Source organism: Curcuma longa, chromosome 17 (assembly GCF_044706935.1).
Source record: "Curcuma longa cultivar G26 ecotype Majalengka, Jawa Barat chromosome 17, ITB_CL_G26_1.1, whole genome shotgun sequence".
NCBI lineage: Eukaryota > Viridiplantae > Streptophyta > Magnoliopsida > Zingiberales > Zingiberaceae > Curcuma > Curcuma longa.
Window position 1 is genome coordinate 10105988 of NC_133877.1, and position 14907 is coordinate 10120894.

General features: G+C 45.5%; 1 protein-coding gene across 3 annotated transcripts; it reads right to left on the minus strand.

Moving 5' to 3' along the window:
- Window positions 1-374: 374 nt before the first annotated feature.
- On the minus strand, window positions 375-3897 carry LOC141811822 (mediator of RNA polymerase II transcription subunit 21-like). Of its 3 annotated transcripts, none has more exons than XM_074699879.1 (6): window positions 3735-3897; window positions 3308-3528; window positions 1641-1715; window positions 1455-1506; window positions 656-743; window positions 375-435 (listed from the first exon to the last, which is right to left on the minus strand). In XM_074699879.1, the coding sequence occupies exons 2-5, from the start codon at window positions 3512-3514 to the stop codon at window positions 667-669; spliced, it is 411 nt and encodes a 136-aa protein (XP_074555980.1). In that variant the 5' UTR covers window positions 3515-3528; window positions 3735-3897; the 3' UTR covers window positions 375-435; window positions 656-666. The 3 variants fall into 3 exon arrangements, with proteins under 3 accessions (XP_074555980.1, XP_074555982.1, XP_074555981.1); XM_074699881.1 differs by having other exon boundaries at window positions 384-435; window positions 1641-1712; XM_074699880.1 differs by having other exon boundaries at window positions 399-417.
- Window positions 3898-14907: the final 11010 nt, after the last annotated feature.

The following is a 14907-nucleotide window of genomic DNA, read 5'->3' on the forward strand; positions in this document are numbered from 1 at the left end:
AGTCAGGCGAGCCTCTTGCGCTTGTGCACCTTAAGCGTGCGTCTTGTGAGAGGAGAAAAAAAATCAATCTTAAGGAAATCGATAAAAATTCAATAATACAAATCTAAAACATCTGGTAATGATAATAATGATATGATTGAGGAAGATGATGAAGATTTTGATGATTAGATATTTGCAAAAAAAAATTAATTTGAATTATGCGCAAAACATATTTATTTTACTAGTGAATTTTATATTTACAATATTGTTTAATATTTTATGGACTATAGTTTTGTTAGTGAAATATTTTGACAGAAATTCCTGTTTGAATTGTAAAAATTTATAACCAGAACGCCTTATTTCAATAAGGTGTGAGCCTCACCTTGCGTCATGCGCCTCAGGCCCCATAGCACCTATGCGTTTTTGGACGCCTCACACCTTAAATAACTATTAAAGCTGTCATATCCCACAAATAAGATGTCATTTAAAGGCATTGGAGGAGAAATTACCCACAAATAAACCATCCTAATTATTGAAATGCCCTTAAAATATCTGCTTGCAATACTAAATGAATTCCATCTAAACACTTCTCCAAAATGTAAAATCAAACAGCATGGTAAATAAAGTTGAAATAAGGAAATGGTGGCCATCAAAAAGTAACATATTATGAACTTACCAGCAATTTGATTAATCTGGTTTTTTAAGGTTCAAACAGTAATCTGCTGCTTGATTGAAGAGCTCCTGAACCTGCTTCAACTCTTTCTCTGTGTTAAGATAAATTATCCAAAAAGAATTAAATTCACGAAACTCCACAATTTAACACCATTACATACCATTTGCAAGTTAAACATATATCATATTACCTATAATAATCAACTATCTAGTACCTTACATTTGAAAAGCTAAACAAGTTAGAATAGTAAATTGTAGGAAGAATTACTTTACATCGGACACTTTGGTAGGTGATAATTAACAAACAAAAACAACAAAATAACACTAGGAAGCCTATCTTTGGTATGCTTCTGTTACCAAAGAGTGTATTAGAGTAACACCAATTTTTCTGAATTCTATGTGACTTCTCAAGTATTAATATTTCTGAATCAACAAGAGGGTAGTAGGCTGGGAAAATAAGGAAAAGGATACCTTAGGCATGAAGAAAAAAGAAACTGGAATCTTCGTTCATTTTCTTCAGTGAATAAGTTAGTAGTTGCAATGAGAATATGAAAACAACTATTTTCTATCTTTATAATCTTTCATTAAAATGAAATATCAAAGCATAAACCACCTTTATTTTATCGTGATTTTCATACAAAAGCAAGCCAATGCTAGTTTCTCAAACTTTGGTCCAGATATCATAAAACACAGTGCATGGCTGTAGATCAAATAAACCATCATATAAAAAATAATATGATTTGAAGTAGTACAAGCAATCAAACTGAAAAACTCCACACTAGAATGGTAGAACCACAACATGCCTGCAGCCTCTAGTTGCTTTTGAAGCTCCAAACCTACTGCTTCATTCTCTGCCTGAAAATCAAGTGATAACCAAACATTTCAGCTCACTAAAGTAGTAGTAACATAGAGATGTGTTGTTTAGCCTTCCAAAACTCCAATTCATTTCAATGTGAACTGTGAAGACTAAGCCAAATTATTCATTTTACCTGGAGTTCTGCAATTCTTTTGAGCTGAGCCTCTTCCCCTGATAAGGGCAAGGCAGTAACAAGGACATCAAACTGCTATGAAAGAAACACTCTGCTTAGTGGAAATAAAGCGGATACAGTAATGAACTAGAAAAGACAATACTACTTCAGGTTAGAACTTGAAAGTATATGAGTATTTTTAAAACACCGGATAAGGCTACAGAGTGGCACAAGAAAATATATCAATGAACAAAAAAAGTATGGCATTGATCACTGATACGGATGGTCAAGATGGCGTGGCTCTCCTGTAGGCCAGGGTCAGGAGTCTTCTGATGGTCAAGGTCCAAGCTGAAGTGTAAGCACAAGTCAACATGACCTTAACCCCGTCTCGGCCGACTCCGTCTCGGCTATCTCTCGTCTCGGCCAACGACTGTCCCTAGTCTCGGTCGACTCCGTCTCGGCTACCTCTCATCTCAGCCAACGATTGCCCCTAGTCTCGGTCGACTCCGTCTCAGCTACTTCTCGTCTTGGCCAACGATTGCCCCTAGTCTCGGCCGACTCTGTCTCAGCTACTTCTCGTCTCGGCCAACGACTGCCCCTAGTCTCGGCCAGCTCCGTCTTAACCGACCTCATCTCGGCTGCCCTCATCTCGGCCAACCTCATCTCAGCTATCCCTTTGCTTGGCCAACCCTGTCGTGACTATCTCAAGTCTACTGTCTCAGCCACTCCACTCCACCTCACTTTGGCTCACCACGAGTCTTGGCTTTGGGTCTCTGACACACTAACCTTGTGTACTATATCCCAAAGAAGGACCTGCCTGCAAGTAACACAGGTTTGGTCCCCTCTGATACCCTCCCTTCTGCGTCACCGTACGGAGGGCGTATCAAGTTGTCAGACGTGGTCTCCCGCTAGCCTCCTAGCTCTGCACATAACGTCAAAAGGAAGATGTCGGTGCCAGACCTGATCTCCTCCGATGCCTTTTCCCTGCATATGCAGCCAAAATAGAAGGGGAATGGAAAGGAGTTGCCTTCTATGGCAGGCGGCCACGTACGAAGAGGAAGACGTCACCCTACCCCACAGGGAAAGTCTCTATAGCCTCTTTTTCCTGCATATACAGCCCAAGGAAAAAAGGAAGGGAGAGGAGTTTCCTTCTGTGGCAGGCGGCCACATGCGAAGAAGCGGATGTCATCCTACCCTGCAGAAAGAATCTCTATACAGGTTATAAAAAGATCAGCTCACTACCATGTTCGAGGTCTGATTTCTGAAACTCTTACTACTCTTGCTACTATTTGTTTTTCGTTCTCCTTATCCTCACCAGAACCTTAACTTGAGCGTCGGAGTGGCCTGCCGGGACTCCCCGCCGCCAGTCTAACCTCTTTCTTCAAGTGTGTTTCAGGTTCGGTTTCGGTTCAGCTCTTCAGTCCAACCTCTCCTTTGCGCCTGGTCAGGATAGTTTGTTGACCGGTGGCTTGACCATCCACAGTATTTGGCCGGAACAATTACTAAAAATTAGAAAGAAAATTTCATCTTCTGGTTTTCATCTACTCGTTTTAATCTGTCCCATTTTCCACACAAGAAACTAAGACATATCCATAACAATCACTAAATTTTCGACTTCGTAGGACACTTAGAGTGCACAATTTCTGGGAAATTCACTGCAATCCAGTAAGATCAGAAGAAAAAAAGACCTTCTTTGCAGCTTCAACTAGTGCGGCGCTCATTGTCTTTGGATGCTCCATAATGTCAATGGTCTCTTCTGAAGCATTAGCTGCTGGCTCAGGATAATTAGGTGATAGACGGACAGGGGGAGCATCTCTCTGCAAGGTTCCAAAGGTATTCAAGGTAAGCAAGGCCATGGCGTTCACTTGCTCTTGTAGCTGAGAGATAATATCCATGACTCGAACTCAATCTATCCAGAAACAAAACATTTCCAGATGAGCAGAAACATATAAACATCAACAACAAAAAAATTTAAAAAAAAGTTAGAAAAGACATTGATTCATGTTGATGATTAAGATGGCAACAAAACCCTCGCCGGCCAACTGGCGACTACCAGCCGCCGAGAACGGAAGAATACCAACGACGATTAAACAGAGTTGAAAAGAAAGGAAATACCTACGCACGACTACAGGAGGAGGATGCGCCGCCGGCGGACGAGGGAAGGAAGCGAGATCGGTCGGGACGGAGAGTACGGGCCGAGCGGAAGTCTGGGCCTTTTCGGACGGACTGATTATAAGACAGTCCGCCGCCCAGGACACTACCCGTTGAAATCCTTCGTACCCCGTTTGAGCCACACCCTGAGTTGTTCGAATTAGGAGGGTAAATAAATCAAACATTTTTAAATAAATTTAATATTTAATTTGATAAAAATTTATTTATATTCCTTCATTATATAAAAAATTAATTAAAGAAACTATTTAAATCGTTGATTAATATTCACAAACAAAATTTATACATTAGATACCTCAATAAAAATTTCATCAATATGATAAATAAAATTTTAAAATAAATAAACAAATTTATATTATTAAATTTTATTAATCAATCAAATAAATTTAAAATAATAAATTTTTTTAAATAAACTTACATCGAAAATTCAATAACATTTAAACAAATTAAATTTAAACAATCATTCTAGTAACTTCATTCATTTCAAACTCAATTTAACTTGATTATTTTGTCAAACTTAAACATTATAAAATTTAACTTGACTAACTTGTTTATTGCCTTCAAATCAACTTGATGGAACAAGAAATCAAATTGTACCCCTTCAATCTTATAGGTAAAATTGTCAAATGGATCAACTCATGATAGACAAATCAATCCACCTAGAAACCCATCATATGGTGGAATAAAACAGAACTAACTCACTAATTTGATGGGTTAAAAAATCTTCAACCCAATCCAACCCAAGACATATTGTGAATTAAACAAGCCAACCCACAAGTCTATCAAAAACATAAAAATATATTAAAATAATAAAATATTTAAATTTAGATTATAATTTAAATTAATCAAATTAAAATTTTTAAATTTGAATTATAATTTAAATGGATCAAACCACTAGTCTATTAAATTTTATATTTTAATTTTAAATTTAAAAAAAAATCTCAATTTACGAACCAATCCAAACTCGTCACAAACCGACCCATACAAATCACAAACCTAGACAAATCAATCCATTTGAACCCGTCCTAAAATGAAATTATAAAATTTCAATCTAACCCGTCTAAATTATTTGACAAAACGAATCAATTCGACGGACTCAATCTAAATTAACAGCTATACTCTTGATCCGGCGAGGATAACATGTGGTGACGTAGATGAGGGGTAAAATCCAGGGAAAATACTTGGCGAGGATGTGGACCGAGGGTAAAGAGATCCCGATCTCTTGAGGCCATAAGGAAGGCAAGGAAAGACCGACCTCTCTAAGAGGACAACCAACTCCTCAATACCAGATATGAGGTATTCCTAGCCTTCATCCAAAAATGTCCTAACGTCTCCTCCTCTTGGGTTCAATATTCGCACCCCAAGCAAATAGCCAACCTAACCTAGCAAACCGCCAACCTCATTAAGAGGTCGGCGCACACCTTGATACTTAAGACGACCTTCTCGAAGTTTCAGTCTACAGCTGACCTCATTAGGAGGTCAGATCTCTTCAGCCTCTCCCCCTACAAAGCTCGATCTTGCACAATAATTCATCACCGACCTCACCGAGAGGTCGGCGCATGATTAGGATTTAAGATATAGACCGATCTCGTCCTAACCTCGGTGTTTATATGATCCGATCTCATACGATCATAGTAGTGTCAAACTGATTTCATATACCGACCTTATTATAAAGTCATCGCAGGCCGCAATACTTGGAACAATGGTATATACACTCCGCCCTTTTGCGACAAGCTCAACAAAGCACAAACCTCACATACCGACCTCATGACCTGGTCCCAGCATCGTATGCCGACCTCATGACATGGTCCCGGCATCATATGCCGACCTCATGACCTGGTCCCGGCATATGCCGACCTCATGACATGGTCCTGGCATCACATGCCAACCTCATGACCTGGTCCCGGCATCACTTCCTTCAACTATGGCGTACATAGAAAGCCCGGGGCATACCTAGCTCAGCTCATCAATCCATCTAGGCTCACGACATACCTGCACATCCCTACCACTCATACAAATCGCCCATTTTCGACCTCAGGTTGTTGGACAGATGTCAACGGATCAACACACTGACCTTTTCATCAAGCTTAACAACTTACCTACAAGGATTAGGATAGAGACCCAGAACTCCTACCGGGGTCCCGGTAGCCGTCAAAGAAAGATAACTCACGTTGTTAAACCATCAGATGTTCAGAATCCGTCATAAGATCGATCCGCTGATCTCGCCTCCACAACCAATTGCAAACAAAGAGATCTGAGGATATCGCTCCCGCCACCTCTATATAAACCCCGTAGGTATGACAATCAACCAGATTGAATTCTCTCTACATATTTCTACTTCTCTTTCTGACTGAGCATCAAAGTGGCCACGCCGGGAATCCTCGGTGCCTCGCTAATCCCGGTGCGTTCAGTATTTGTTTCTTTAGGCCCTTCTCGTCAACGTGGAACTGCAGGTTGACGCAGCATTATACTGCCTAATGGCGTGACCGTCGTCGGCATTGAGCCAGAATATTTTGACGCCGTCTATGGGAAAACTGAGCTAGACGACACGATGGTTAACACCAGACGCACCGCTAGCAACGGGGAGCAAGTTTGAAGGCCCAATTCCAAGAAGTTACCCTTCAGAAAATACCTCGGGCAGACAACCATAAGGCCGACGAGCTGGCTAGGCTGGCCAGCGCGTTAACCACTTGGGAAAACTCCGACCCCATGGTACAGGAGCAACTGATCGCCCAGATAGATCAAGCTCCGCGATCCTCCCGACCAGAAGACTGGCAGACACCTATCATTTCCTTCCTAACACAAGGTACTTTACCGGAAGACCCAGAACAAGCTCGGATTCTCAAAAGAAGGGCCACTCGGTTTACTATGGTAGGAGATACACTATTTAAGCGAGCTTTTTCTCGCCCCTTGCTCAAATGTCTCACTGCCGAAGAAGCCGACTACGTGATGCGAGAGATACATCACGGATGTTGTGGCAATCATGGAGGGGAAAGAGCTCTGATTCGTAAAGTGCTCCTTGCCGGTTACTTCTGGCCCACTATGCAAGCTGATGCACAGCAGCTTGTACGCACCTGTATGAGTTGTCAGAAACATCAAACCCTGACTCACCAACCAGCCGAACTCTTGAAGACCTCCTCTGTATCATGCCCTTTTGATCAGTGGGGAATGGATATAGTGGGACCTTTCCCACTAGGGCCAGGACAGAAGAAGTTTCTGTTGGTTGCTGTCGACTACTTCTCCAAGTGGGTAGAAGCCGAGCCCCTAGCACACATCACAGAGAAGAATGTGCTCAAGTTCTTATGGCAAAACATTGTATGCCGCTTCGGCATTCCCAGAAAGTTGGTCTCCGATAACGGAAGGCAGTTCCAGGGACAAAAGATAAAAGAATGGTGTGAGGGCCTACAGATACAGCAAGCCTTCACCTCGGTATATTACCCACAAAGTAACGGGCAGACCGAGGTAGTCAACCGCGAGCTTGTCAAAGGATTGAAGACAAAGCTGGACCACGTAGGGGGCTCATGGGTGGACGAACTCCCCGACATCCTCTGGGCATACAGAACAACACCGAGAGATAGCACGGGGCTGACACCATTTCATCTTGTCTATGGAGGAGAAGCGGTGGTACTAGTGGAAATAGGATGTCAGTCCGTGCGGGTGGAGACCTATGACAACACCGAAGAAAACGCTGTTCGCAGAGCAGCCGAGCTCGATCTCATCACAGAAACAAGGGAAAGAACCAACACACGGCTCAGTACTTATCGACGGCGCATGGGTCAAATGTACAACAGACGAGTCCGACCTCGCTCGTTTCACGTGGGGGACTTCGTTTGGAAAAGGAGGACACCCATGGAAGGATTGGGTAAGCTCGAACCTAAATGGGAAGGGCCATATCGGGTTACCAGCCGGCTTGCAGGAGGATCATATTACCTAGCTGATCCCAAAGAAAAAGGGTTGCCGAGGCCCTGGCACGCCACTCACCTACGACCATATCGTATCTAAAAAGGACAGTACCAGTTCCCTTTCTGCATTTTGAAATTTATGTTTAGCATTAATTTCATGTCGTTTGCTACTTGTAATAAACATCTATGATGTATTTCAGCTTTCTCAATAAATATCGACCTCAAAGCCCACTTGGCTCCGAGGCCGACGACCTCATCCTGTCACCAAAATGAATTGTTCACCTCTTCCCGAGCTCCGCGCTCGCCAACATGGCCTTACGACAGGCCAAAACTCCGAGCTCCGTGCTCGATGACTTAGCCTTATGACAGGCTGGATTCCCGAGCTCCGCGCTCGCCAACATGGCCTTACGACAGGCCGGAACTCCGAGCTCCGTGCTCGATGACTTAGCCTTACGACAGGCTGGATTCCCGAGCTCCGCGCTCGCCAACATGGCCTTACGACAGGCCGGAACTCCGAGCTCCGTGCTCGATGACTTAGCCTTACGACAGGCTGGATTCCCGAGCTCCGCGCTCGCCAACATGGCCTTACGACAGGCCGAAACTCCGAGCTCCGTGCTCGATGACTTAGCCTTACGACAGGCTGGACTCCCGAGCTCCGCGCTCGCCAACATGGCCTTACGACAGGCCGGAACTCCGAGCTCCGTGCTCGATGACTTAGCCTTACGACAGGCTGGATTCCCGAGCTCCGCGCTCGCCAACATGGCCTTACGACAGGCCGAAACTCCGAGCTCCATGCTCGATGACTTAGCCTTACGACAGGCTGGATTCCCGAGCTCCGCGCTCGCCAACATGGCCTTACGACAGGCCGGAACTCCGAGCTCCGTGCTCGATGACTTAGCCTTACGACAGGCTGGATTCCCGAGCTCCGCGCTCGCCAACATGGCCTTACGACAGGCCGGAACTCCGAGCTCCGTGCTCGATGACTTAGCCTTACGACAGGCTGGACTCCCGAGCTCCGCGCTCGACTCGCCAACATCTCCGAGCTCCGTGCTTACGACAGGCCTTACGACAACTCAGAACTCCGAGCTCCGTGCTCGATGACTTAGCCTTACGACAGGCTGGATTCCCGAGCTCCGCGCTCGCCAACATGGTCTTACGACAGGCCGGGAACTCCGAGCTCCATGCTCGATGACTTAGCCTTACGACAGGCTGGATTCCCGAGCTCCGCGCTCGCCAACATGGCCTTACGACAGGCCGGAACTCCGAGCTCCGTGCTCGATGACTTAGCCTTACGACAGGCTGGATTCCCGAGCTCTGCGCTCGCCAACAAGCCTTACGACAGGCTGGATTCCCGAACTCTGAGCTCCGTGCTCGATGACTTAGCCTTACGACAGGCTGGATTCCCGAGCTCCACGCTCGCCAACTAAGCCTTACAACAGGTGGGATCTCTGAAGCGAAGAGGTTATCCCCCGCACTCCGCACCCAAGGACCTAGCCTTACGATATCTTCTAGCTGAATAAAATTACAAGTAAACTTGAAACCCCATGGGGTACACATCACGCAAATGGCACGAAGCCAGATACATTTCATAAAACAAGATATCCCCGGTCAAATACAACTAGGATAGAGGGCCAACAACTAGCCCATCGCCGCCATCCTAATCATTTTGGCCAGAGGACGAAGCATCAGCTGGACCATCGGATAGCATTTCATCCTCCAACGCATACAGTTTCCTTAAGCCATCATGGTATTCTTTCTCGAGTCGCTCCACCTCTTGGACGGCGCTGGTCAGTTCTTGCTGATACTTCTTAGTTTGCTCAGAAGCCCCAGCAACGTCTTTCTCGAGCTTATGCACTCTTCTGATAGTTTCAGTTAACTTTTGCTTTAGTCGCTTGTTTCGAAGGTTGCTTCATCCCGCTCTTTCTCAATTCTCGTAACCGCACTACCATACATGGTCGCCCGTAGAGCCCAAAGCCCCGACTTCTGTTTGGCCTCGTCCCTCTTCTCCCTAAGCCGCTGTAGGCGCTCCTTAAAGGTGTCATCCATTAGACCTACTGGGGAGCCAAGACCCAAAATCGGAGCAGAACGCAGATGACGAGGAAAACGGATAATCTCCCTAATATATATCGGCCACGGGCCAACACCGTCCGCACATACAACCCTAACCACCGATCAAGGCCAGCAAGGCACAGAGAGAACAAAAAGAAAAGCGACCAGCTGTTCCTAAAAAGCTGACCTACGCGGCCTAGACTCCACGGAGAATGACAAACGAGAAAGGTGGTAATATGGCACCTCCTCAGGTCTTGTCATGTAAGCGTCAGAGGGTCACGGGCGAAAAAGAGACGATGACGTTGGCCTCGAAGAACACGTCTGGAAGGTAGGTACCCACGAGAAACAACCACGACGGTCAACCGTGGCTACGCCGAGCTCGAGAAATGATTTCCCAAGGACCATGAAAAATAAGAAAGGTCCCTTGGTCCGCATCTCACCCGTAACGCTTGGAAGCAGAGCTCAAACAAGTGGGACCTCGCCCGTCCAAAGGGTAAAATAGATCCTTCGGATGAGTAAAGACATCAACCCCAGAAGAACGACTGACATGCATATCGGACACAATCACACTCAAAATGTTTATTTATATTCAGACCAAGCAAAAGAACTTAATCAAAGACACCAAGCAGGAGCTCTGAGGGTTATTTGGATCAGCCCATCAAAAACCAAAAAACACAAAAAACCATGCAAACACATAGAAGCAAGAAAGTAAAGCAAAAAGAGAAGCCGAGGTTCGTTAGACCTCGGCAGCCGACTCCTGACCTTTGGAAGCAAGAAGGTCAATAGACTCTGATACGTGGGTAGCAGGAGGGAGATCTGCCGGTATCATGGACACCTCCACCTGGCTAACTGAAGCATCCAGAGCTTCGGGTTCGGTAACCCCATCCGAAATAGGAAAATCTTGTCGGACGACCTCAGGTAAAGCGTTCCATGCTGCCTTTAAATCCAGAAAACTGAGGTCGGCATCCCGAGCAATAAGGCCCGACCTCATGAATTGGAGAATGACACCGTCAAAACCATACTCCATCATTTTGCCGGCCCTTAGAGCGACCAAATGATAAAATTCGGGCGAAGAAAGGAAGGCCTGGTGGCGCTTTGCAAACCGAGCTTCCTCCCTCGTTTGCATATCTTCCATCTCCACTTGGGCCGCGTTGAGCTCGGAGATAAGTTGTTCTTCTTTAGTACGAGCTTCTGATAACTGACTGAACCCACTGTTCACGCTCCTTAGCAAAGTCAGCCTTCAACAGTTGAATCTGATCTATGGCCCCAACCAGGTCGGTCTCTCGTTGCGCAGACAAGCGCTCCGCTTGTAGGCAGGATTCTTGAAGTTGTCTCTTAGCATGACATAATTCTTGGACCTTCGCCTTCCATTTTTTGAGCCTCTTCCTCCGCTTTTGATTGAGCGCTTTGGGCCGTCATCACCTCGGCCCGAGCTAAGTCCACATCCCGCAAAGCCTCGGACAAACCTTGAGGCATAGGAGGTCGGTCGGCCAGTTCTGCCCGCAAACGAGTTATCTCATTGTCCATCCGGGCGATGCGTTTCTCCGACCTGACCACTTGACGGTGCAAAGCTTTTTGTTCCATACCGGTCTGCAAAATGAGAAATTTAGTTAGCTCACGGTATTGTAAAATACCCCCAACGCAAATAGATATACCTTGATATAGGATTCATATAAGTGCTCACTCAGTTCCACCATCCCGAGCTGAGGAAGAAGCCTCTGATGAGCTTCAAGGCGCTCAGTAGCAGCTTCACAGACAGTACGCGAGAATAGACTCCCAGGGTCAATTTGCATGCCCGTTACCGGAACGGAGTGGGGCACATAAGGTTCCAAGATATTCTGCTCATCAGCCACCACCGCACCAGATAGAAGAGAGGGAGAAGGCACTTCATCCCTCAAACCTTTATCAAGACACCCCCGGCCTTTATTCCGAGAGGTCGGAGGTCGGGGCAAGGAGGGAGGCCCCGAACTAGCATTCTCGGCAGTGGATGAGCACCGACGCTTGTTCAATAACTCCACCTCGGCTGATTCAGTCGGAAGCCGGATCTTTTTCTTCTGTCGATTATCCCTAGATGAGGAAGGTCGCGAAGAGCCTTCGGAAATAGCGGTCTTCTTTAGCCCGGAAGCGCTTTGAGTAAATCCAGCGTCTCTGGCCTTAGAATGAGGAGTGTCGTTAGTAGGGTCGGGGTATAGGAGACACCCGAGACGGGGGCAGAGCTGCGGGATCTTCAGTAGGATCCCCGGCCACCCATAAGCTCTCAAGACGGGTTAGATCCCATTTAAGAACTTTATTCATGGAAGCATTCAGCATGATACGACCTGCAAAGAAAATGGAATGTTAATGAGCAACAGTGAAGTCTAGTTACCAAACGAAACTCTTACTTAAGTGATCCCCTAGCCGGATTTGGATAGGACTGAGCTCTGCTCGGTGTAACAAAGCCTCGTTCTCCACCAGATCAGTGACATTGAAGCTTAATCCCTCTAGTCTAGCAGACGCTTCTAAAAAAGCAGGAGATCGACGTATCCGACCTGAAGCAGGAACTGACGGTAGATCGGTCGCCCATAAGGTAGGCCATGAATAGGATTGAGGAGGCCTGATGAAGATGAAGCAATCTTTCCAACCCTTATGAGAAGTCGGATACTTAGTCAAAAAACTAAGTCCTTGCCTAGCCGAGAAGTAAAAAACCCCGCATTCAAACCGACGCAGGGCATACAAGGCGTTAAATAAGGCGGGGGTCAGCAAAATTTGATACAGCCGACATATAATGATAGTACCACAAATAAGGCGGTAAGAATTTGGTGCAAGTTGGGAAAGATTGAGGCGATAGTAGCGTGCCAAGTCCAAGAAGAAGGTAGGGACGGGAAACCTAAGGCCACTAGTCATCTGGTCATAAAAAATAGTTATATGGCCATGTAGGAGGTCGACAAGGCCTATGATCAGAAAGGGGCACATAAAGTTCATGATCAAAAGGAATCTCGAATTGACTCCTGAACAGGCCGACGGCGTCCTGATCATAAACACTGCGGTGGATCTTAAACCAGGGAATTGAAGGAGATAAAGAAGCCATGCAGATCGAAACGTTGACATTAAAAAGGAATCAAAACCAGGCCAAGTAATCAGAATAAGCAACAATGCAATTTAGCAGGCACTTGTATGCAAGGAACGGCAAATATACCGACAAAAGTGCCCGGTGGAGATGGCGATGGGAAGAAAGGAAGGTTGTTAAAGGGAAGTCGGGACGCTAAAAAACCCAATGAGAATACAAGAAAGCAATATGTGCAGTTGTATATGGGGCGGCGCCAACCTACTTATATTAGGGTATCCAAAATCTCCTAAACGTCATAGAAATAGTCCATTCCCAGACTTATTCTACTTACTTATTTAGACCTATCTTTGAGGAAGACTCGGCTCTGTGTTTATAAATACACCAAAAGATCAAGTCATAAAAGCCCACCATAGGGAAGGGGCTTAGGATATCTCTAAAACACCTATTCAAGAAAGTGCAAGGAAGCAAAACAAGGATATAACGAGCTCGGCTGGTTCCCAGAGAAACCTGTTGAAACGTTGATAAAGCTCAATTGAAAAGCAATACATCAGATCAGGAAAAGAGGTAGCCCCTACACTATATTTAAGAGGAGAAGTTCTAAAACACCTATGACGGAGGGGATAAAAGCATGTGAACTAATAGTATTATCCTACGCCTTGCAAGAGTCATATGAATCAAAGACCTGTTCCTTTCAACACCTTCTCAAATCACACAGACTGTCATCAAAGCAAATAAATGAATAACAGGAAGCAATAAGACAAATAAGGAAAATTCCTAACTCAGAACTAGTTCCAAAATGTGCAACTACTACACACCCAAAAAATATTACATAAGAACAAGTTTATATGTCAAGACAAGTTTGAAAGTCTCGTAAAAGAAGTGATCAGTCTTGTTTCTCTGAGGCTGGAAGGCTGTCCCAAACTTTCTAAGGATCCAAAAAACTCAAGTCGGATCCCTTTGGGTATCAGCCCTGACTGTATGAATTGCTTACCAGCGCCATCAAATCCGTGTAATAACATTTTGCTAGTCCTCGCCCCTAGCAATTCATAAAATTCAGGAGAACGTAGGAACACCGCTTTTTTCTCTTCCCAGTGGTTTTCTTCACCCTCCTTCAGGTCGGCCATTTCTTTCTTAAGCAACTCCGAGGCGGAAGAGAGCTTCTCATGATCCAAAGTTAATTGATCTGGCAGTTTCTTCTCCTCAGCCAATTGTAACTCTAGGGATTGCCTTTGACGGGCAGCTTCTTATCTTTCTCGGTCAAGCCTTTCCTGCTGGGCAGCCAATCAACTTCTAGTTTAGTTTTTTCTTCCCGTAAGTGACTCACCTCCTCTTGAACCAGGGCTTTTTCCCCCTGGGAGGTCTTCAAAATAACTTGAGAACTCTGTAGTTCTTGCTCTAACTAGAAGAAGGAGGGAAGTCCTGGAGCTCGGCATCCTTCTTCATCTTTCACTGAATCTGCTGAGAATCTGTTAACTTCAGCATGAGCCTCCTCAGCTTCCAAACAAGCCTTCTCCACAACAGTTCTAGCCTCAACTATCTCTGCTTCAAGAACAGAATTTTTTAGTTGACTCTGGAGCTCGGCCACCTGAACCTCCAATTGACTGATTGCAAACTCCAATCGTGGGACCCTACGTTCTAAGCTCCTGATACTCCTTCAAAACCTGAAGACAAACACAATAACGCAGCCACAGGGTTAGGAATAATTCATAAAAAAGAAGAAAAAGAAATATAGATATACCTTGGCAAGAGAACCATTTATGCACTGACACAACAAGTCATTAGGCAGCTTGGGCAGAACCTCTGTCTCATATCGGCGGTAGTCCTCCACCGAAGTGCAAGCTCTTTCAGCTTGACCTGCAGGAGTGGTCTCGTGGAGATGGTTCTGAACTAGCAGGGGGAACACGAGGAGGACGAGCAGCCCGGGACTTCTTCTCACGCCTTGTAGGCGCACTGGGAGCTGGGGCAGTCTCGGAAGAAGTGGTTGAGGGATTTTCCTTTATCATGGCGCTGCTTGGTCCGAACTTCAGGAGGAAGAGACCGCAGGGGAGAGATTGCCAAGGGCTCTGGCTGCAGAGGGGGTGCCCTGATCCTCCAAAGTCTCAGTCTCAGGAATCTCTATGAC